This window comes from Micromys minutus (assembly GCF_963924665.1).
Source record: "Micromys minutus genome assembly, chromosome: 6".
Taxonomy (NCBI): Eukaryota; Metazoa; Chordata; class Mammalia; order Rodentia; family Muridae; genus Micromys; species Micromys minutus.
The window spans coordinates 36,967,125-36,992,728 of record NC_137975.1 but is presented as its reverse complement, the minus strand read 5'-3'; the positions used below and the strand labels follow the sequence as shown (position 1 = coordinate 36,992,728).

General features: G+C 33.9%; 1 protein-coding gene across 3 annotated transcripts in view; it reads right to left on the bottom strand.

Annotated features, from left to right (window-relative positions):
• BRINP3 (BMP/retinoic acid inducible neural specific 3) overlaps positions 1 to 25,604 on the bottom strand; it is a gene marked incomplete at both ends in the record, with an annotated part of 389,121 nt that overhangs the window by 154,808 nt on the left and 208,709 nt on the right. For all 3 annotated transcript variants that reach the window (XM_080918308.1, XM_080918309.1, XM_080918310.1), the window contains one exon: positions 2,742 to 2,847. In XM_080918308.1, the coding sequence (XP_080774434.1) occupies positions 2,742 to 2,847 (106 nt within the window). The remainder of the gene's footprint in view (positions 1 to 2,741; positions 2,848 to 25,604) is intronic.

The following is a 25,604-nucleotide window of genomic DNA, read 5'->3' as shown; positions in this document are numbered from 1 at the left end:
CCGTCAGTAGATTAATGGTAACAATTATTGTGGTATATTTACACAATGGAGTACTACTCATCTTTCAGAAACAATGACTTTATGAAATTCTTAAGAAAATGGATGCATCTAGAGAATATCATCTTGAGAAGTAACCCAGTCACAAAAGAACAGACATAATATGCAGTCACTGATAGTTGGATACTAATCCTAGAATGCTCTGAACATGAAACAACTCACAGACTATATGAAGTTCAAGAAAATACAAAGGCTAAAAAAAAAAAAGAAAGAAAAGAAAATGAAAAACCATTATGCTCAATCTTTACACACCAAGAAATCCTATGACTAATTCCAGGTTACATCCTGTTTTACATGTACTTTATGCTCATTGTAACTAGTAAGATTTTAATGCACACTATCAAACGTTTAAAAAATAATGTACTGACAAAAATATTTGTATATTTTTATGCAAAAATGTTTAAAATCCATATATTTATCTTTGTTTTTAAAATAAAGTTGTTCAATTAAAAAATTAAGTACTGACTAAATATATTCATATGTTTTTACACTAAAATATTTCAAATAATCTGTAATATATCTCTGTTTTTTTAAATAAAGTTGTAAGGAAAAAAGATTGAAAAAAATCTTACAAAAGTTCTTGTCATCTATCAATTAGAATTTTCATGGGAAAAGTCTCCATTTAAGGATGATATAAATGTTAAGGGTTCTGATAGATATTAACAAATATTTTGAAAACTTCTTATGTTTTTAACAAGAGCAAAAATCATCATATAGGATTGTCAAATGTGATTATGTAAGAGTATGCAAACTGAGGTGTTTCCAGATTCCTTTACACAGTATTTTGCCTATCTGTTTTAGAAATGGAAAATGTCCAAGTAGTCTCAAATTTAATAAAGTGCTAACCTTCTATGAAAAAATATCATAATGTATTACAAAGTAAAAGATACACTTTACTTAAAATATTTATATAAAACACTACAAATTAAACTATTAAAATATTTTTCAATAGAGTAAGTATCTCTAGTGCAGAAAGATGGTGGAATACTGGTGAATGAGGGTCAGAAGGATGAGGGAAAATTAAAATTCATCATCACAAAGCGACATGAGGGCACAAAGATGGAAACATAAAGGCAGTTAGTATTGATTCAGTTCATTAAGTTTTTCAAAATAGGCAGATGACATTTTGAAGAAAATTATAATGTGTTTGTTTTTACAAGTGTGTGTGTATGTGTGTGTGTGTGTGTGTGTGTGTGTGTGTGTGTGTGTTTGTGTGTGTGTGTGTGTGTATTGTATGTGTGTATGTGTTAGTCTGGATGCGGGATAGACAACCTTTGTGATTTGGTCCTCTCTATCATTTGGTCTCCAGAAACCAAACTCTTTTTTCAGGCTAGTAGTCAGATGGCTCTATTCACAGAACATCGATTTAAATTGTGAAACTGTACTGTGATTCACAGATGTCAGAATCAGTATTTTGTTTGTAAGTGATTTCTCCAGACAATCAAATAAAAGAGTATATTTTTCTAGAGTTCCTGTATATTTTGATCAGAGGTAATATACTGATGAAAAACTAAATATCACATTAAATAAAATTTCAATATAGAACTGTGGTGTTTAGCACTGTCTTTTCTATTTAAGTAACAAAAATATTTTAGTAATTTAAACTAGAATATATATAATAATAATAAGTTTTATCTAATTTACAGTACTTAAATATTTTATACCTTTTGTTAAAGATTTATTTATTTTATGTATGTGAGTACACTCTCATTTCAGAGAGTGGTCTGTAAGGGAGGTAAAATCTGGAGTTTAAAAAAAGATCAAATAAAGTTTTAAAAAATTTAACATTTGAAGTAAATAGTAATTACTAACCATTTAGGATTCTTTGAACCTAAGCTTCTATGAGTACATTTTGTTTTTGCATTTATATAATGGAAACCAAAGTGAAATTTCTAAATGACTTTGTAAAACAAAATACAGATATAACATAAAATTCTTGAAAGGAAATGAAAAACAATGATGCAAACTTAATTCAATTTTAAAATTAATTTCCCATTTTGAACAACCTATCTCTTCACTAGGACTGTCAGGCACCTCAAATAATACTTATGACAATGTGCATTTTTGCTGTTTTTCTTTTAGAAGTTATTTGCATATTTTATTTATTTATGATTATGGGTGCATTCCTGAATGTGTGTGCACATCTTAAGCATGCAGTATCCTACTGCAGTAAGAGGAGAACATCAAATACCCTGAAACTGGAATCAGAGATTATTTGAGTTTCCATATGGATGCTGGGAATCAAATCTTAGTTTTCCACAGGAACAGAAAGTGTTTACAACCATCGTGTCATATCCAGTCACTTGAACTGTCTCTTTCTTACAAGAATGAAGAACTATACATTCTTATATCTACTTTTGAGATCTCTCTCTCTCTCACACACACACATACATATGGGGAGAGAGAGAGACAGACAGACGCACACACACACACACACACACACACACACACACAGAGAGAGAGAGAGAGAGAGAGAGAGAGAGGGGGGGGGGGAGACAGAGAAAGAGGTGAGCATTCATTTGTAGGATCTAGAAACTCAATGCAATTCCACTGGAAAAGGACCAAGTGCTTTTAAGTCACCTTTCCAATACCAAATATCTTATTTTTACAAATTTCAAATAAATTATAGCTGGATAGCATATCATCTAGACTCACAAAGAATTCATGTGATTTTACCTACATACCTTGCAACTGAATTTTATTCTCAGGGCTCTGAACCAGAACAGAGCTGACAGAATCTAGGTTGTCATAGTTACTGCAGCCAAGAGGACCCGTCCGTGTTTCTGTCACCTGATTAAAAAAAAAAACCATTAACTTTAACAAATAAATCACACCATTATGATGTTTTCTTTTCTGTTGAGTATGCTTGTCTCATACTATAGTATTTGATGGTAAACATCACTGAAAGTTGTGATATGTAATGAACAATGGTAAATGGTACTTCGAAGCACAATGTTGAGCAAAGAAATATGTTTCCACCATTTTATTTTCTCTTTCTGAGACAGGCATAAATATAATATATATAGTGATCACTTTGAAAATAAAGTAACATATAATCACTATTTTTTCCAAAGAAATAACTGGCCATATTCCTTAATGCTATTGGAAATTTTGAACTTCTATAATAATTATTTTTGTTTTCACTTGTAAATCAAAGACACGTCCTGAGACCCTTTCAAAAGTTGACCATCAATTTTATTACATGAAAAGAAAATATATCTATTTTATGAACCTTGGTCTTAGATTGTCAGAGACTACGAGTCCTGGCCATGTAGCTTCACATCCTTTCCCATGCTTGGGGTGAGTGATGAAAGCCAGATGGTATATTTGTGACTGAGGATTCTTTCTGTGCCATTTGTGGGACAGGTTGTGTGTCCTGTTGTTATTGGACTTGTCCATGTTTGCTTCTACAGCACCTAGGACTAGAAGACCACTTATCATCTTAACTCATGTCTTCAACCTTTCCATTCTTCTCTTCCAACCAAGTTTTTTTGTGCACTGTTCTCCATTCTCTCTACTGATTTATTTTATTGATGCTCAAGACTAACATCATGTGGAGAGACTTAGTAAGAAGGCCTTAGTTTACAAGGTTTAGAATAGAGCTGTAAATTTTATATTGTGGATGCAAATTTTTAAAATCTATTGTATATGTATAAATTTGTCAGATTACCAAGAGAGAATGAGCTGATCATTTTTAATTTAGGTAAAAACTATTTTATAACACTTTTTATTAAGAAATTATTTTATAGTGTATTATATTGATGGATGAACCCTACATGTCCTGCCAGGCTTCGAACTAGGAATAGTGTCTATCGATATTTTACTTGTAATTGAATAGTGAAATAAATTAAAATCTTAAATTATTAAGCAGATGTTGTCAGACACATTCACTATCTATAGATATAGAATATGTACCATGATCACCTGAATTTTTAGCCATAAGTGGAAGTATTAGCATTTTATAAATTTCTCATGGTCTATTTTGAAAGGAGGTATCATTCTATAGATAAAATAAAATGACAGACAGACAAAAATTTAGTAATGACTGTGGTTACGGTTTGAAAAAGTGGGAATGATAGTGTCAAAGTGTGTTCTTTATTTGGGAGACAGAATATATTAAAATTAAGGAATCATATCATCTATATTATGGTACAAATGTATGCTTGGCTCATCGTCCTGGAACTCTCTGTGCACAGACCTGCCATGTGTCTGATGGTCTGAAGAGAGTAAGTGCTAAGTAGCACGAGAGATGGTAAGTTGAGCTTCACTAGCTGTCAAAGGTAAAGTTGAACCTTGTTAAAATTTGCTTCATAGAGAATTTGCTGTATGAATATAATAAGCATGTATTTGATTCTGTTTCTTATTATTTATGTAAATTTCCCTTAGACTGCCCTATTATTTTCAGTGAAGATGCAAAACCAGAGAAAACTTTGAATAGAGGATTTAAGGTAGTTTTCCATTGTTATTCCAACTCCTTCGCTACAGTTTCATTTACTTTATAGTGCTAGAGTTTTACAGAATACAGACCTATTCGCGAATCAAAGAAAAATCATAATTGTGTCAACAAATGATAGTGCCTATATTTGATTAGCTTAATGAAATGTATACAGTTAATTAAACTAAAAAAAGAACTACTACCACTTAAAAGATATAGATAAATCATAACACTATTCAATATATACTTATGTAGTTTAACTAAAACCTTCCTATCTGTGTTAACAGAATTTCCACCAAAAGCTATAGACCATCTGACAAAGACATCAATATAAGGTTGGAGAAATTTCCATCTTGGTGGTTGGCCAGGGTGTTCCAAGAGACTTTCCCCATGCCTTTTTAATAATGTGATCTAAGGACCTAAGCTGTATCTGAACTGAAAGCCTCCTGCTCAGCAACTAGATTTCATGGTATCATAAGGCTCTCTCCATACATGCCTTCAATAGAGGGAAGCAGCCAGAATGTTTTCCTTGCTATTATGCTCATGAACTAAAACAGTGACCCATCATGGTGTTATATACCAAAAATGCAATACTCACATGCACAGTTTGACAGTAAACAATAGTTTCCTAATTGTACTTAATGACCTCAATGAGCAAGAGATCATACTTCCTACTGAAAACCTAATAAATTACCTAAGCCTTCATAATGAGATTATGGATGTTAAAGACAGACTTCCCTCTATCACTTTTCTAAACCAGTGTAATTCCTAATAACACTCTAAATGTTAATCTTTATATCTACAGCTAATGTAGGTCTCACTCATCAATCTCTTTGTAACAGATAGAAATCATTACAGAAAAAAAAAAAAAACAGTCCACTAAATATCAGAGGACAAGGAAATCTGTGAAGTCCAGTCTCATATCCCGCATCAAATTTAACACTCTTTTTCCTAAGCCACGGGTATCTTTGAGATAAGAAAATGAAAAGTCTTTAAAAGCAAAAGAAGAAAGAAGTTTGCTGGGAGATTTTCTCCTAGGAAAGTCAGAGAAGCTACATACCATGAAGTGTCATTAACATGTATGACTAACAAGATCTGAACAAGGATGACAGCCAGATATTGCTAACATGGAGGAGGGTTGGTTAATGATATCTCAAAATGAGAACTTGAACAACAGTCAAGTAATATTGATAGCAAGACAAAAAGTTTTCCCCAGGGAAGAGACCCCAAGCTATTCAACACTAAGTAGCTAGCCCTACTGTCATATGTATCTACCACTATTATATTGATAGAGCAGATTATATTTGTATATTTTGTAATGCATGCACATGCATGAACACACACCTTCACACATCCCCTATCTCCTAAAGATAAAGCATAGTTCTTTCTTGACATATTAATTTAATTTAGTTGTTCTTTTCCACTTTTTGTTAATGATTTTAATTTACATTTCCAATGTTATCCCCTTTGCCAGAACCCCTTTTCAAGCCTCTACTCACTCCCCCTTCTCTTTTCCTGTAAATGGGTGCTTTCCAACTCATTCATGCAATCACACCTCACTCCTCACGCATCCCCCAACTCGGGCATCAAACCTCCACTGGACTAGGCTCAACACCTTCCACTGTGGTCAGACAAGGAAATCTTCTGGTACATATGTAGCTTGCACCACAGAGCAGCCCATGTATGCTCTTTGGTTGCTGGCTTAGTCCCTGGGAGCTTAGAGATGTCCAGTTAGTTGATACTGCTTTTCTTATTTGTTCAACCTCCTTCAGTTCCTTCAATTGTGCTCTTAACTCTTCCATAGGGGTCCCTGAGATCAGTCCAGTGGTTGGCTATAAATATCTATATATGTCTCAGTCAAATGCTCGCAGAACTTCTCAGATGACAGCCATGCTGAGCTTCAAGCACAACATAGAATAAGAAATAGTGACCAGGTTAGGTACCTTCACATTGGATGGACCCCACGTTGGAGCAGTCTCTAGATGTCCTTTCCTTCAGACTCTGATTCATATTTTTCCCTGAATTTCTTTTAAACAGGTACAATTCTGGATCAAAAATTTTGAGATTGACAAGTGTCCCCATCCTTTAACTAGGGGCAATGTCTAAATACTGGAGGTAGTGTTCTCAGGTAACATCTCCACCATGTTGGGCATTTCAGGTAAGGTTATCTTCATAGGGTCCTAGAAGCCTCTCACATCTCTGATAACTGGGAATTTCAAAGGGCACCCTCAGCCCTCACCCGTCACTGCTGCATAACTCTATTCATTCTCCAGGCTTTCTGAGCTTCTCTTCTGTCTCCCCTTATACCTAATCCCGCCCCTTTTATTCTGATCATATTTGACCCCCTCTTTGTAGGTACCTCCCTCTCTCTGCCTCCCATGATACTTTTTTCTCCTTTCTGAAGCATCAATACATGGGCCTTTCTTTTTGCTCTGCTTTATATTGTCTGTGAACATGGTAATAGGTATTCTGAACTTCTGTTGAGAATTCTTCGTTTAGCCCTGTAACCTATTTTTGAATTGGATTATTAGGTTCCAGAGTCTAAATTCTTTAATTCTTTGAATATTTTGGATATTAGCCCTCTATCTGAGTTAGAGTTGATTAAAAAAAAGCCTTTTCCCAATCTTTAGAGTGCCATTTTATTCCATTGACAGTGTCCTTTGCCTTACAGAAGCTTTTCAGTTTCATGAGGTCATATTTGTCAATTTTTGATCTTAGAGGCTGAGCCATTGCTGTACGGTTCAGGAAACGTTCCCTATGACCATGTGTTTAAGGCTTTTTCCAACATTCACTTTTATCAGGCTGGAAACACCTACTTTTATCTGAAGGTCCTTGATATATTTGAACTTTAGCTTTATGCAAGGAGATAAAAATTGATCAACTTGCATTATTTTACTTTTACATGCAGACAGCCAGTTACACCAAAACCATTTGATGAAAATGATTTTTTTTATTGTTTTTTGGTTTTTTTCCACTGAATAATTTTCACTTCTTTGTCAAAGATCAAGTGTCCATAGATGTGTGGGTTTATCTTTGGATCTTTATTTAATTAAACAACTTCATTTAAAAAAAAACAGAGATAAATGTATAGATTTTAAAGGAATTTTTCCATAAAACTATATGAATATATTTTTGTCAGTATTTGATTTTGCTTCTAAAGTTTGATAGTTTGCATTGAAAACTTTCAATTACAATGAGCATAAAACACATATAAAACAAAATGTAACATGGAAATAGTCAAAGTTTTCTTGGTGTGTAAAGATTAAACATAATGTTTTTTAAATGCCAAGGATTGCCACAAATCTGCATACTTAGCTCTGGAATTATTAATAACTTAAGGTATAGGTCGGATAGGGTGCTATGCACTACTTCTTCTAAGAAGGACTGAGGTTTCCACATTTTGACATTCTTTTATTTTGAGCTTCATATGGTCTGTGAGTTGTTTCTGGGCTATCCAGAGCTTTCTGGAGCTAGTATTCAATTATCAGTGACTGCATATTATGTGTGTTCTTTTGTGACTGGGTTACCTCACTCAGAATGATATTCTATAGTTCCATCCATTTGCCTAGGTATTTTGTAAAGTCATTGTTTCTAATAGCCAAGTAGTACTACTCTATTGTGTAAATGTACCAAAATTTCTGTATCTATTCCTCTACGGGTTCTTTTCAGCTTCTGGATATTATAAATAAGGCTTCTATAAATATGGTGGATCCTGTGTCCTTATTACATGTTGGAGCATCTTTGGGGTATATACCAAGTAGTGGCATAACTGCGTCTTTGGGTAGTGATTTCCAGAGTGGTTGTACCAGCTTACAACCCCACGAACAGTGGAGGGGTTTTCCTTTTTTTCTGCATCCTAGACAGTATTTACTGTCATCTGAGATTTGATCTAAGCCACTCTGACTGGTATGAGGTGGAATCTCAGGTTTGTTTTGATTTGCATTTCCCTGATGTCTAGGGATGTTGAGCATTTCCATAGGTGATTCTCAGCCATTCAATATTCCTCAGTTAAGAATTCTTTGTTTAGGTCTGTACCCTGGTTTTTAATAGGATTGTTTGATTCTTTGGAGTCTATCTTCTTGAGTTCTTTATATATATAGAATATTAGACCTATATCAGGTATGGGATTGGTAATGATTCTTTCCCAGTGTGCTGGCTGCCATTTTGATTTTTTAACTCTGTCCTCAGCCTTACAGCATCTTTGCAATCTCATGAAGTCCCAATTGTCAATTCTTGATCTTAAAGCCATTGGTGTTCTGTTTAGAAAATTTTCTCCTGTGACTATGTTTCTTTAATTCTATTTATTTGACCAACCTGTCTCTTTCTGTATCAATACCGTGGGGTGTTTATCCAATGTTTCTGTTTTGTATAGCATTGTTTTTTTTGCTATCAATACAGTTACTTTTGAAATATACATGCTTACATCTTAGTAATTTCCAATTAGTCTTATCATCTATCATGAAATACACATGTATGCACACATACATATACATTTATACATGTATTTTTTATATTCATTATCAGATCTAAAAGTCAGTAAATAATAATATCAGAATGACAAAGGGCATACAATTACAGAATGCTGGGTAAGGGAATAGCACATAGCAGGGAAAATAACACCCATATAAACTGAAGCTGCTCTTCCTGGCCTAATTGGTGAGTTTTCAAAAACAACATTAAATAAAAATGCATTTATTTATATTGAATACAAATCACACTGCCCTGGACAACAATGCATATATGAAGAAGCATACATTTTGTGTAATTGTATATTAATCTAAGCTATCATAATTTTTATCACCACTGGATTTTGGTATTAGGATTTGCTATATATAATATGACTTGAGTATCATTTCTGTTATTTGTTAACATATTTTATAGTGATCACTGTATATTGGATCTGGTGTATTTTAGCGAGTTCCACTCCACTTTCCAACAAATATATTTTATCTAACCACAACTTTTGTTTTGGGTTTTTTAAAATGTAATTTAAAAAAAATATGGCATTTTGGACCAAAATGACTACTGCTTCTCATAAATTCAATATAATATGTGGTCATATAAACCACATTTTTAATCAACTGTGCATATTATTTTTTTCTCTCTTACAACTTTATTTTAAAAAAAGAGGGGTACATACATGGATTTTTAAAGGCATTTTGGCATAACACTATATGAATATTTTTTGTCAGTACTTAATTCTTTTAGAGGTTTGATAGCATGCATTGAAATTCCACTAGTTACCTTATGGTATTTAAACTTCTAGCAATGTTATAAAATACACAAAGAAAAGAATTTCTTGTGTCTTTTCTGAAAAAAAAAATCAATGTGTCTGTTTCCCCTGACAGTGTCTTGTCATCTTTGTATGACTCCTTGGTTACAGGACTACAAGACATAGACAGCAGTGGTGTTATTATTTGTTCAACCTGCCATTTTCAATAAAAACAGTAATAAATGTCTGTTTTGGAAATACGGGCAACTAGATAAATGACTAGCCCAGAGGAACAACTGCTAATATTTTCCCCACGTTTGTTTGTTGACTGTCAGATTTTTATTGAACATGAAAATTCTTGAAATGAGAAGTTGCGGTTCAGAACTATTGTTTACTCATAACACCAACACATTCACAGTCATTTTCTTCTTTCTCAGAGCTTTTATATATTCTTATCTTGGTTTTATTTTCCTTTGAAAATTTCATCCAGGTGTAAATTGTGTCTTGATAATAACAAACCCTTATGCCTTCCATTTCTTTCCAGGAACCTTCTGTCTCATTTCCCTCCTACCTACTTGTCCTAAGTATCTGTGTATCTAGTATGTATGTATGTATGTACCTATTTATTTATTTGTTTGTTTAGCTTTGATTCTTAATTCTGACTTTGACCAGCACTTTCCAAATGGAAACATAAGTAGTTTTCCTCTATCGAGATAATTCCACTAGATTCCCCCACATTGATCTACAAGAACTTCTTAAAACCTCACATGAGCCTTTCTTATTGAAAAGATGCTCTTGTATTTCACAGTTAATTTTGGTTCTATCAAAGTACTTTTCAGTAATCATACATAGCTTTGCTTATGTACAGATGAAGCAATGGACTATTGGTACAAACCAAGGAACTCATTTGCAAGAATAGAATGCCTACAGCAGGAAGCTAAAGAAGTCAGTAACCTGAGAGAGAATCAGAGGAACAGGGGAGATGGAGAGAGAAAGTGGTAAAACAATGAGAATGCAGTGTTATCCAGGTATTAAATTCTCAATTATAGAATAAGCAACATTTCTCTCTTTTTGTTGGATATTTTGTTTACTTACCTTTCAAATGTTATCCTCATTCCTGGTTTCCCTACTGCAAACCCACTATCCCCCCCCCCACTGTTTCTTTTTCTTTTTAAACAACTTTATTTTAAGAAACAGAGAAATGTATAGCTTTTAAAACATTTTTTTCATAAAACTACATAAATATATTTTTGCACCCTCTCAGAGTGTGGTACAACTAGACCTTAAATCATTAATAATTCAAGAGCTAAGAATGCAGCCTTGTGGCAATCCTTGGTATTTAAAAATCATGTTTAATCTTTACACACCAAGAAAACTTTGACTATTTCCATGTTATGTTTTATTTTATATATACTTTATGCTCACTGTAACTAGTATCAATACATACTGTCAAACCTATAAAAAAAATAAAGTACCTCCCCTTCTACTCCAACCTCACTGCCCTGGCATTCCTGTACACTGGGGCATTGAACCTTCACAGGACTAAGGGCCTCTCCTCCCACTGATGCCTGACATGGTTATCCACTGCTACGTGTGCAGCTGCAGCCATAGGTCATTCAATGTATACTCTGTGTTTGGTGATTTAATTCCTGGAAACTCTGGAGGTCTGGTTGGTTGATATTGTTGTTCTTCCCATGGGGTTGCAAATCTTTTCAGCTTCTTCAGCCCTTTGTCTAACTCCTCCACTAAGGTTCCCTTGCTCAGTCCAATGGTTGGTCTCAAGCATCCCCATTTGTATTTGTCATGCTCTTGTAGAGCCTCTCAGGTTACAGCTATATTAGGCTTCTATCAGCATGCACTTCTTGGCATCAGTAATAGTAACTGGGTTTGGTGTCTGCAGATGGGATGGATCCTCTGGTGGGGAAGTCTCTGGATGACCTATCCTTCAGTCTCTTTGTCCATGTATTTTCTTTTATATTACCAATTCTGTGTTATGACATACTGCTCTGTATTTTATAAATGGTTAAAATAAAGAGGAAAATGAACATTGTTAGTAATACTTCAAAATAAATTTTTCTAAAAAATCCAATGAAGAATGTCTTCATAAATAGACAAAGGCATAGATGTTGATGATAATGTAACAACAAATATGCTAAAAAGTACAGACATTCACAGTGAGGACATTTTCAGTACGTAGAACCTGTTAGAAGTACAATTTAAAATAATGTCAATCGCTATCAGTTACTAATATAATGAGAAAGTAAATTGAGAGCTTGACTTCTATAGCAGAACATTTAAGGCAATAGCATAAAATAAGGACGGGTTTTAGAAATGTAATGTTACAGAGGTAATGCTATGTTAAATCGAATGTCTATATTAAATGCAAATTAAGTGAATGGAAAAACAATAAACAAGAAAAGACAAGGCTCCATTGCTACATATAAAATGAATTTTGCAGAAGTCATTTAGCATCAGAGACCAGGATGATAGTCCGAGTGTGGAAGCAATAGTAAATAGATAAGGTTTGTTAACCTGGGGAAACTTTCTTTTGTATGTAAACTACAGCTGCTGAAATTATCATATTTTGAGCTCTCTGTTCTTTATTCATTTTGTAGCAATTATTAAATTTAATCTGGCTTATTTCTTTATCAGCCTTTGCAGCCATTTTAGTATTATTGTTGTTGTGGTTTTGTTTTTGTTTTAAATTTTTGACAATCCAGTTCTTACCCTCCTCAAGGTGTCCCCTTCTACCGTTGCTCATACCATTCTTCCTACACCCTGTCTCCATGAGGATGTCTGGATCCCAAACTCCCCTTACTCACCCCATGTCTCCACCCCTCTGTCCGCAACCCATACCTACCACACCCACCAAGCCTTCCCACTTCCTGGGGCCTTAGGTCTTTCAATGTTTAGGTGCATCTACTCCCACAAAGGCCAGACCAGGCAATGCTATTCTATATATGTCAGGAGCCTCAGACCACCTAGTGTATGCTGCCTGGTTGGTGGCTCAATGTCTGAGAAATCTCAGGAGTTCAGGTTATTTGAGACTGCTGGTCTACCTAGGGGTCACCCTCTCCTCAGCATCTTACAGTCTTTCCCTTATTCAACCACAGGTGTCCCTGGCTTCTTTGCATTTATTGGGTGTTAACTATCTGCATCTGTCTCCGTCAGCTGCTTGTTGGGCCTCTCAGAGGACAGCCATGCTAGGCTCCTGTCTGTAAGCAAACCACAACATCAAAATAATGTCAGGCATTGCACTCTCCCCTTGAGATGGATCTAGATACCTGTTTTTATATAAAAGTGTTTTAAAGAGTATTTGAAATTATCTTATTTGGTAACATATTAGTCAGGATCAAAAGTATTTTGTAAGTTTTGTAAGTTTCAAAACTGTGTAGTTTATTCTTTTTAAAAGCACAAACATGTCATTTCCAGATAAAACTGCATAGCAAATCAATATATATGTATATTTTACATTTACATGATAAAATAAGAATTATGGTTAGTGTATGATACATAATTAATAAAAATGGTGAATTAAATATATTTGATTCTGCCCATGTTTTCTTGAACTTGCTCCATTTATTTAGTAGCATTTCAAAATAGTTTATGGTATACAATCAGTGTTGTTTTGGGAAGTACAATCATCAGCCAAACACAAGTTTTTCCTATACTATATATTAAAATATATACTAGTATATCATTAATTCACTTATTAAGAATTATATTTGTTTTATTTTGCCTTATTTATGTATTGTCATATATATTGTATATATGTGTATATATATATACATATGTGCACATATATGTCTATATATATGTATATATATTTGTGTGTCTATGTAAGGTCACATACATGTGGGAGTGCAGATACCTCTATAGTCTACAACACAGAATAAGATTCCCTGGAGCTGACAATGTAAGTGATCTTGGGATCCCTCTGTGTAGATGCTGAAAACTACACTGTTGTTATCTTTAGTAGCAGAGACAGCTATCTGTTGATATCTCTTCAGAATGTTGTGTGCATATGTGCATGCGTGTATGTGTGCATGTGTTTGGAGCTTGGATCCATAAAATACAATATTGATAAGATATTATAGCAGGGTGTGAGGACATGTATCTTTCATCCTTGCATTTTGGAGGCAGAGGCAGGAGGATCTGTGTGAGTTGAAGTCCTGTTTTGTCTACATAGTGTGAGGGCACCCAGGGCTACCTAGTGAGACCATGTCTCAAAAAGATATTACAAACTCTACTATACATATCATATATATATATATATATATATATATATATATGAAAGAGAATATAAGCATATGTTATTAAAACATTAAAATAAAAAATGTGAACAGAACAAGTTTATGTGAAGAAAACAGTAATAGCTTGAGAAGGCTATTATAACAAACTAGGGCATAGGCTTGCTTGAAGACACTGCAGAATTTACGTTGTAGGAACACAATTATTTCTAAGTGGTTTCTTCTTTTTTCTCACCTTTATGGTTCCATGGGAGGCTACAATGATTGGCCTACTTTTCTCTATCCTGCAAATTACCCTCCATCAAAATAAATACTGAGATTTTCCACCCACCAATAACCACATGGCAATCTATTGAGAAAGATTGAATACACACTTTGAGCAAACATTTAAAAAATAAATTTACACAGTAGGCTAGAAAAAATGTTTTTAGGTGCTCTTGATGTCCATTAATGTGCTATTTAATAGGTAAACTGAACATAATAGAGTCAAAGCCAGGCTGACTAATAAAACCAGGACTCGCCTTTTGCTTACACCATGGTGTCCGTGGCACTTAAGTGTTTATTACTTGTCGGACCATGGAGAAGCCAAACCTTTGGCTCACTCCTATGAATGATATTTTTTATATTTACTTTTCGATAATAAATCACAGCAGCAGCAGAAGCAACTACAACAACAACAAAACAACCACAAAAACAAACACTAAAAATAAGAGAGGAAAAAAAAAAAACTTTGAGTGCCTAACTATTTTGGTATAGATTCAGAAGGCTTGGCTGGTGTTGCATAGATGTAATTGGTGATATTATGTAAGTGTAACTTTGAGCTCTCTTATAAAATACTAAAAGGTGTTTTATTATTTTAGTACAACTCTGGGAGTCATGTGATATCTTCAGTACAAACCCTGAAGAGATGAAAAACTATCCTGCAAAATAGCATTTGCAGAGACCACAGTCTGCCCAAGTGCATCTTGAAATGCTTTATGCATATAAGAATAATATGAAAGTAGCAAAGTTAGTAGGGTTTTTGTGCCAAATAAATTAAATTCTAGGGCAATAGGACTGAAAGTATGAGGCAACATATTTTGTAATTATTTTATGAGTGCAATCAAACTGAAAAATTAAATAGTATATGATTTTTGTTTCCTTTATCGCTTGTTCTATGGACTATACCCTTATTGTCTGCTTATGCATTTATTCATTTTTATTTGTGTGTGTGTGTGTGTGTGTGTGTGTGTGTGTGTGTGTGTATGTGTGTGTTTAAGTCAGAATAAAACTCTCCGGCACAATATGGATTCCCAGGGTAGAACTCCACTCAGTCTCTGGGCATCAAGTAACTGTTCTCACTGTGCTCACTTGCTGTTCACAAATATCAAGTTTTTATGCTGTTAAAACTCACCACTAACTTTAAAACTGAATAGTAAATAATCTTTGTTTACAATTTTATTTAAAAAAACAGAGATACATGTATAGATTTTAAAGGTATTTTGGCATAAAACTGTATGAAAATATTTTTCGCGAGTACTTGATTCTTTTAAAGATTTGATAGTATGCATTGAAATCTTACTAGTTACAAAAAGCATAAGGTACATGTAAAACAAAATGTAACATGGAAATAGTCCAAAGTTGCTTGGTGTGTATTGACTAAACATAATAATTTTTAAATACCAAAAATTCCTACAAGGCTATCTTCTTGGCTCTTGAGTTATTAATGGTTTAAGGTCTAAGTGTACCCTATTTTGAGAGGGTGCTATACACTTACTGTTTTTTATTTCTAAGAAGAGCTTTTTGATCTATCTTTTTTTGAGCTTCTTATGGTCTGTGAGTAGTTTCTTGGGTATTCAGAGCTTTCTGGAGCTAGTATCCAATAAAAGTTCAGAGAACATATATAAAATTATTATAGAAAAGTATTTTAATCATTTTGAAGAATGATGTAATTGGGATTCTTTTATGAATGAAAATACTGAGTTTTATATAATCTGATATCTAAATTCTTATGAATAACTCTTCCAAGAACAAGAATTAGAAAAAAAATTTCTGCCCTGAAAATAGTGATTTATGCTTGGGAAAGAATATAGTCAGGCTGCTTTCAGTAAGTTTTCTGATTTCTTTTTCTAATACGCTAAATGGACTCAGATTTAAATCTTCCAGATATTCCTAAACCTGAATGTTTCCTGTCCTTTTGTGATGCCATAATAAAGAAACAAGGCCAGAAGAGACTTTGGTGTACAATCAAGCACATCACAAGATTAAAAAAAAAATCTGTTTTATCATCCTAACAGAACTAAATAGTTTGTTAATGTTGTCTTAGGGCTCAGTCCCCACAGCGAAGAACTAGATTCTGAGCTTGCAGCATCAGCCTGACAGTGACAAATAAGATATTCCAGAAGGTATGTATTAGAATCTGAGATTTCTATTTTGCTTTCTTTAACAGGGTAACTAAAAATATTCAAGTATTTGCATGAAGTTGCTATCACTGCATTCGGGGGCAGTGGCTGTAGAAGTCACCGACAGACCAACATGGTGAGAAGCTCATACAGAGCATGCCCTGGCCCATCTGTCACTGTCAGAATGTCAGCAACAGTTTCCCAAAATTTTGCAGTGCATTAAGACACCAATGATAGATAGCTGATTAGGAATGGGAGTTTGTGTGTGTGTCTGAAAGTTCATAAGACACTTCATCATTCTTCTTATTTTTTTTCCATTGGGTTAGCACATAATATACTACATTAGAGTATTTCTACAATAGTCTTCTATCTTACTTTTTAAAGAAGCCTTTACTCCAAACTTCCCATTACATCTTTGAAATTACATATTTAATATTAACATTCTGAATTATTTATTAAAGTTCTCATTGCGTGTGCCTTTTGATGTCCAGCAGAAGCACATATTTCTGAATAGGTTTTCAGCAGCTTCTGACTCCAGTTATCTCTTTGTAATGGGACAAATAATGTGCGCACATAGACTAGCTGAACTTTCATACTGAGACTGTCATATCCATTCATTAATCACCCAATTAAATGAGCACCCAAGAGAACTGATGAGAACAGCATAGAAAACCTCCGAACTGGAGCATCATTAGCAAGACAGAAGTAGGCTTCTTGTTGCAGCTAGCCATTACAGAAACAGCCCTGTCATTTCTTTTTCACCTGAAGAAAATTGGATTTGCTCACGAAAAGTATGTGGGAATTCAAATTCTTTTGACAATGATAATCACCAAAAGTCAGCACTAGGGTATCGTAAGAAAAAGACAAAATACATAGGCATAGAGCAATCATGTAAGGCACATAAATTGTATATGCACTGTTGAAATTCTCAGAGATATAAATAATCCACATATAGAGTAAATTGCTTTATAACATTTTAATATTACTTATTGCTTCATTCTCCTGATTTTATTTTATTTAAAATGTTGCTTGAAATGTATAATTAACATAACATTTATAGCTTTAAACATTAATGAAAGTATGGTAACATATACTGTGAACAAGTATTCATTTTAACACATGCTCATCATTTTGTTGTAAGAAATATAAAAGTATAATGAATGCATTGTGAAATTGCACACATCTTTCTCTAATTTCTGATGTCATTTTTCCCATATCCACAGCCTTTGTTTTGTCTCTTCCTGATTACTTAGTTCCTTTAAAGATCAGATTCCCAAGGAGTCTACTGTACTCCTGAGGTATTGCCCAGCTTGTTGGGAACCTTTGCTGGCAACATGGACAGTGTGGTTGTAATAACTATAAAGCATCATGCCACAGATCAGTTCATGGTTATAAAGGCCTACATCTATGAACTAGGATCGCCACCTTTAATATCATAACGATGATGTCTACTTGAGGGGCAGAAAAGTGACAAATCAGAGAAAGGTTTGAAACAATGTGCTAGACATAGGACATGCCCAATGCTCAGGAGAAGAGCTATATAAAAGTACCTCAGGGAAAGAGAGTTTACTGTCAGTTAATTAGGAGTAGTCATTTGATCAATAGTGCAATGGAGTTGAGTTGAAGGTGCCAGTTCAGTTCCTGGAGTTCACAGGCAGTGTCTACCAGGATAATTTTTCAGAGACAGGTTGCAGAGAGAACAAGTCAGACACAAGTAGAGATAGAATTAAGCAGAGAGTGAGAAGGAGCCAGAAGATTAGAAAAGGTCCCTAGAGTTAGTTTGAGGCTAAGCAGAGCAATTGAGTCAGAAGCTGAGAGAAACCAGTTTCAGTCAGCCGGATTGTAGAGCAGCTGTAGCCATAGGAACTGAATTGAAACAGTCACCCAGAGCTCAGAAACAGCTAGAAGGGGGATACATTTACTATTATTACTAACAAACACTTGTTAAATATAAACATCAACCCAGGGGCCTTTGATATAAAAGCTGTCCTGCCTACAAGATAAGTTAGTGCAATGCTGGAACAGAACTTATGGGAGTAGCCAAGTAACATTTGATTCAAATCAAGGCAGAACATGTAAGGGCCCATTCCAGACATTTCTTAGAAGACCAAGCACAACAGATGGGGAAAAAAGCATCAATAAAATGACACCTAGTGATACTGTTTTATGCTCATAGAGAAGCTTCAATTTGCAGCAAATGTGAATAGATACATTGACCAACACATAGATATTATGCAGACAGAGAGAATACTTGAAACACAGCTCTACTAGGATGTCTCCATCACATCCATCACTTCAGAGCTCCTAAGATCTCACAGAACCAGAGGAAGAAAAAATTAAAGTCTTGAGGGTATGGAGAACACCAGGAGAACAAGGCTTGTCAGTCAACGGAAGAAAGCCTGTAAGTGCTCCCAGAAATTATAGCAGCAAACACAGGCCTACATGGATCCACACTAGGTCTGGTGCTTATGTATTATGGCTTTGAATTTAGTATTTTTATGGTACTTTGAGTGTGTGAGTGTGGCTATGTTTCTTGTGCCTTTTTTGTGGCCTTTTCTTCCTGGTGAGTTTCCTGTCTCAGCATTAATGAAATGGTTTTAGTTTTGTCTTATCATAGATTATTTAGTCATAGTTTGCTATTATGTTTTAGAAACCTATACTTTTCTAATTAGAGAAAGAAAGGGAGCAGATCTGGAATGGAGGGGAGGAGTAAAGAAAAAGAAGTTTCATTCAGGATATATTGTAATAGAAAATAAATCTTAATAAAAGTAAGTTATGTACAAAACAACTGGTAGGAAGGGGAAATTTTAAAAACAAGTAGAGAATAGTTATCTTGGGAGGAAGGAGGACTGCAAAAGAGAGATAACAAAAGATGAGGTCCCATATTCAGTTTCTATCTGCCCCTCAGAACTTTTCAGTTCCCTTTCACCAGTATGGACAGAAGAAATTTCTTCTTTATTTTAAATTAATATAAACATTTCCTCCATACAAAAGGTTTATTCCATTTGTTTACTGATTCCAGATATTTTTTTCCTAACATAAATTTATGCAAATTTATTTTATATTGCATTTTATTTTAGAATTTACCTATATGTACAATCTTGGAAAAATGTGTGTATGTGGTTCCCATCAGGTCACCTGGGACTTGAGTTAGAGTTAAGTGTGAGCTGTCATTGGGTACTGGGAATGAAATCTAGGTCTTAGTGAACAGCAGCATACTTTAACCACAGAGACATCTCCAGTCCATAATCTGAAAGACTTTGAATATATGCTTTCATTTTCATAAAACCCAATTTCTATCTTCTCCAGTCTGACCCTTTTGAAAAATTCTAGAAACTTCTACTCTTTGCAAGGAAACTATCATGTGTGTGTTTAATTTGTTCCTGTCTTAACATATGTCTAAAATAAGCAATGGTTTATTTTACTGTCATTTTGTTGTTTTTGCATTGCCTGAATTTACCTTGGCAAGCCTAAGAATAGAACACTATCTTAAGTCTTCCACAAATCTCTGCATTTTGCCTTCATTCTGAAGCAAGCATATCGCTAGCACATAAAGTTTCACCAGGATCTATCCGCACCATTAAGGGTGAGAGGTGCAGGGCCATGAAGCATGTACTCTAGCTCTCATCTTATGTATCTCATTACTCTAGCTTTAACATTCATTCTGATTGGAAGCATAAATGAAAAAAATAAAAAACACTTCTTCTTCATATAAAAACCTTTACCATTAAGAAAAATTTATTTTCAAATATATTTTTTATAATATTTTGAATCCTTTCTATAATAATTCTCCTTCCGTTCATTTATTGTTGTCCAGTGTTTGCTAAAATGTCAGAAGTCATATGTATAGTACATACTTCTTTGGAGGCATACATTGGATTTTCCAATTTTTTTTCTGAGATTATTTTCCTATTCAAATCACCTAAAATATTATTTTATCATTTTGATTCTGGTTCAAATAAAGAATATTAAAGAACTTCACATGCAGAACTTATGAGAATAGTACAGTGTGCAAAAGAGAACAACACCATTGGATTTTAAGTTATAGATAACTGAGAGTCCTCACCCACTCCCTCAGGCAAAAATCAATAAGGGTTCTTGAATTAATTCTATTCTGGTTTCATTGCTCTTGACTGTTCAGAAGTCTGTCCCTTCTGCATAAATACACAGACAAAAATGATGCCACTTGCATTTATAAAGTATAAATACTCCAGTGTATTGAGGATATCATCAGTGTGTGTTAGCATTCAATATATAAGTACCTTATATGAATAATTATTAAGCCTTCAGAGCAATTGACCATGAACTAGGGGACTAAGCATTTAATCATTCACAGCAATTATAAAATCACAGGTGTTAAATTTTGTTTTAAAAATATTCACAAGAGGTATAATTAGATATTTTATTAACTTTTAGAACAAGAAAAACGAAGGTACTATTCAATTCAAAACTAGGGACTGATTTTTGTTACATCCTTAATAAAATACCACTGCTAATAAGTTAAAATATTTTTTATATACTTAATTTTAAAAGGGAACAATTGTATATCTTCTGGCTCTCATGTAAGTCACAATTTTCTTCTAGGTATGATTACATCTCAGATGAAGTTTCAAATTTTAGGAGCAAAGGTGAACTTGTTTGAAAGAGAGCTAAATTGCTTTAGGCACTTTGAGTTGTGTGAAGGTGAAAGTCCATTTTTCATACACCTAACATAAACAGACTCCAACATTTTCTACTGACATAAGTCACAGATGACTAATGCTATATATTTTAAACCTGACAGAATTATTACAGTTCTCACTGAAACTTCTAAATTTAAAAGAATGAATCTTTTAAAGGAAAAAAAGTCTATTTATGACTCACAAAATTATAACCGAAGTCTATCGTTTCAAAGTGAAGAAAATACACTTAAGGTCCAGTCAAATTTCTGTTAGAATTAGAGACAAATAAGTGCTTATCAAATAGTCATGAGCAGAAGGGAAAGATGCTTGGAAGCAAATGCGCTTTAAGATATATAAGCAATTTAACCCAAATCTCTCTTACTGCACCTAGAGGAAAAATTAATAATGTGCAGTGTAAAGTTTATGCATGTCACATCATCTTATGAGAGGGCATTAAGCTTCACAATCAAAATATTACTGAGAAAATAAATTTGTTATAGACCATACTACCAAATACCTGCTAAGTATAGGTAAGACAATTTTAAATTCTTGAAGAACCCTGTTCAGATTTTAAGATGAACATGTAATATGAGAAATGTTTAGATTTTTAAAGAAGAAATTAAAATGCCCTTTGCTAACTTTATATTTGTGTCAACAACTTATTTATTTAATTTAATTTTTCGACAAGTTCCTTTGTATAGTCCCTTGTACATAAGCTCTCTGAAGAAACTTTGTTCATTTATTAACTCTTATGCATTTTCCTCAAAGTTGATATCCTTGCTTAAGTCAGTGAGGTAAATGTTCATTAGGATTCAGGGGCTGTCCATCATGCAATAGAAGAAACTATACACACATTCAGGGGCAACAGACACAATGGAAAACAGGAAACCCTATGAATGGTTTGAGATCTTTGGAACATGGGTTAAGAAAGTGTCAGAAAAAAATTAATCTTGGAATACTATTCAAGCTGAATCTAGCCAGTCGCAGTAAGGAGCAAGAAAGCATGAAAGGGGTCTACATTACATTCTTGTCAGAATGGAGTGACTGTCATGGAAGAGAAAGCTGAAGAGTGCATACGGAAAAGAAAAGAAAAGATGGTGAAAAGCAAGGTTATTTACAGCCATTAAGATTCTCTTGTAAACTTAGAAAGACCAGTGAATTCTTTTTCTCTTATACTAACACTTGAAAAGAACTTGTGATTGAGGCTATCCCTGAATGGAAGTACAGATTTCAGTCCTCCTGTATGGGTGTATTTTCATTAAACATGAATAACAAAATGTGTTACAAATTACCATAGCACATTAAAATTTTCATATACATAATTTTTTACAGTAGCATGTTCTTTGACCAGTAGGTACTGGTACGTACTCTCCTAAAAACTACTGTTTTTTATATCTAAGTGTGTTTTGCATGCGTGCCTGTCTCTGAGCCACGTGGATGTCTGGTGCCCATGTGGGACAGAACCAACGAAGGTAAAAGGTGTTCAGGATGGAAGTTATAGACAGATGTGAGTCACCATCTGGATGCTGAAAAGTGAACCAGAATCTTCTGCAAAACAGTGAGCCTTCTTTAGTGCTGAGTAATTTCTCCAGCCTCAACTGTCTCTATATACATATTTTAGAGTTACATTTGCAATTTCTAGTTCTTTTTATAGCTGTTCTTCTTTTCTACCAAATACAGGATATCACTTTATTTCCTTCCCTCCCTTTCCTCTTTAGTACGAGGGTTTTATTAGCCTCCATTTCTGAGACAATTGAGAACACTCTTTCTTACCAGTTTGTTCTCTGCTAAGTCACTGTGGAAAACTTTGTTGGAGACAGCATAATTTAGGATGCCCTTTCTGTCATCTGTAAATAGGATATCACACTTCTTACAAACTACAAAGCTTCTCCTTGGGAAAGTGTGGAAATCAGACACTCTCTTCTCTGTTGACCTGATTCTGAAATACACCTAAAAACATAACACATGGCTGGTTCTGTGACTATTACATATTACTGATGATTCCCATCAGTGCTCCTAAACTGTTTGGCACATTTATTCTCACTGGCACCTTCACTGTGGTATTTCCCACCTCCGGAAGATCTCAGTGTTGCCATGGTACAGCCTCTCATCAAAGAAATGGGAAATAAAATAACGAATTATACTTCTAAGTCTTGATTCTAAAAACTAATATAAACTTCTAATTTTTCATTTCAATATCAATATTTAAAGTAGAGATGCTGCTGTAGCTGTGCAGAAAACAGCTATATTTAAGTTAATTAATTAATTAATTAATTAATTAACCTGATTAAAAATAAACTGGAGTCTTTGGCACTGCTAATGTAACAACTATCTCTCCAGTAATGCATCAAAACATAGTTTTTTTTAGCCTACATTAAATTCTACATTGTGGTCCTCCTTCCTATTTCCAAAGTTCTTTGATTAAAAATGTACGGGTATGTTCAGCCCTGGATGACTTTTTATTTGTTATTATTTTATTTAATGTGTACCAGTGTTTGCTTAGTAACAAAGTGAGAAGACAGTTGACTACCCTGGAACTGGGTTCAGAGAGCTGTGACCCACTATGTGGTTCTGCAGAAGCAGCTGGTGATTTCAATCATGGATGCATTTCTCTAGTGCCAGGAGTTACATTTAATAATGGTACAATTAGCAATTTTTAGTCATTATCATCACAGTTATCGAGATTGTGATTATAGGACTCTTTCTCCATGAGCTTGATCTCCCCATAGCAAGAAACACCACATTTGGCTATGTACACCCTCATACTGCATATTTTAAAACACCCATGACAGTTTACTAGGGATTTGAAGATGACTAATCTGAAAATTTTTTAAAAATTTCTTCGTGATGTAAATATTTCTTATGAAAAAAAAAAGCCAAAGAGTGGAAACCTCAGACCATCTTAGAAAAACAAAACAAAACAAAACAAACGAAAAAAACAATGAGTGTATAGCACCCACTCAGAGTGGGGTACACCTAGACCTTAAATCATTAATAACTCAAGAGCTAAGAAGAAAGCCTGTAGCAATTTTTGGTGTTTAAAATTATTATGTTTAATCTATACACACCAAGAAAACTTTGATTATTTCCATGTTATGTTTTGTTTTTACATGTACTTTATGCTTATTGTAACTAGTAAGCTTTCAATGCATACTATCAAACCTTTAAAAAAAAAATCAAGTACTGACAAAAATATACTCATATAGTTTTATGCCAAAATGACTTTAAAAATCTGTATATGTATCTCTGTTTTTAAAATAAAGTTATAAGAAAAATAAAATAAAAAATTTAGTAAATATTTCTATGATTTGGATTGTGGCAAGTTTTCTTTTAATCTCCTGTGTTTTAAAACTAGAGGGCAAAACAAGACTTTCTATATTTAATAAATAACGTACCTATGACTTTTTCTAGAACTTCCAGCATTATTGGAGCCCAAAATTAATTCTTAACAGAGAAGAAAAAATTGAAAAATAAAAACTGTATTTCTCACTTCTCTAGTAAGCAATTTACTTTGCAAATGGTAAGGTGATTTTATTTAATTTCTACTCTAACCTATTTTTTTAACTTGGAGATGCTTATTATTTTGCTTTGTTAAAAGTCGTGCCATAATTAATAAAATCAATACTTAGACCATCTTTGATCTATATTACTTTTATGTCAGAAGCTCTTCCTGTCAGTACTGTGACTGTCACTATCTCTCTGGTACAAGTGGCTAAACAGATACTAATGAACACATTTAAGATCAGATACTCACTAGCCAGGTTGTACCACTGAATCAAAACTACAGAATAAGGTTGGCACACATGCCTGTGTGATGTCATGTGACACAGGCTTTTTACAAATGTGTGGAACAAAGGAAAATTAACATTTATTTCTCCTAGGTGCTCTTTCCTTGACCCAGGAAGAATACAGAGCAACCAATTGATAACTGCATGAAAATAAACTATCAGGGCAGTGTGGAAGCAGTAGAATTTAGAATTATTTTTATTTTACCCATTTCAGTAGCAACATATTTTAATTATTATTTAAAGAGGGCAGAAATACAGGCAGCTGGAAAATAGTCAATCACAGATTTTTCAATCATGAGCAACACTTTTCTTCTTCTCTTACCAGAGTTGTGGAAATGATGTCAGTTATTTTTGTAATCAAACAAGGTGACAAATATAAATATTGTTTTTAGGGACTGGGGAGATGCCTCAGTGGTTAAGAGCACTAAATGTTCTTCCAGAGGTCCTGAGTTCAATTTCCAGCAGCCACAAGGTGGCTTAGGACCTTATGTAATGGGATCAGATGCTGTCTTCTGGTGTGTCTGAAGACAGCTATAGAACTTAAAAACATAAAATATATAAAATAAAAATATGACTTTTAAATAATTGAATTTATTTTAATTCAAATCACTAAAGAATGAATGTTTCTCTCATGTAGAAAGGTTGTTTACAATTCGATGAAACAATTTGTCATTTATTTATAGTTTAGGTACACACTTTTTTTCTCTTTTTATTTGTTTTGTTTTCTTTAGTCTCCTTTTTGGGTCCTCCACCCTTGCTTATTCTTTCTTTCTTTCTTTTTATTTCTTTTAGATTCTTTCTCTCTTTTTATCATATTTCT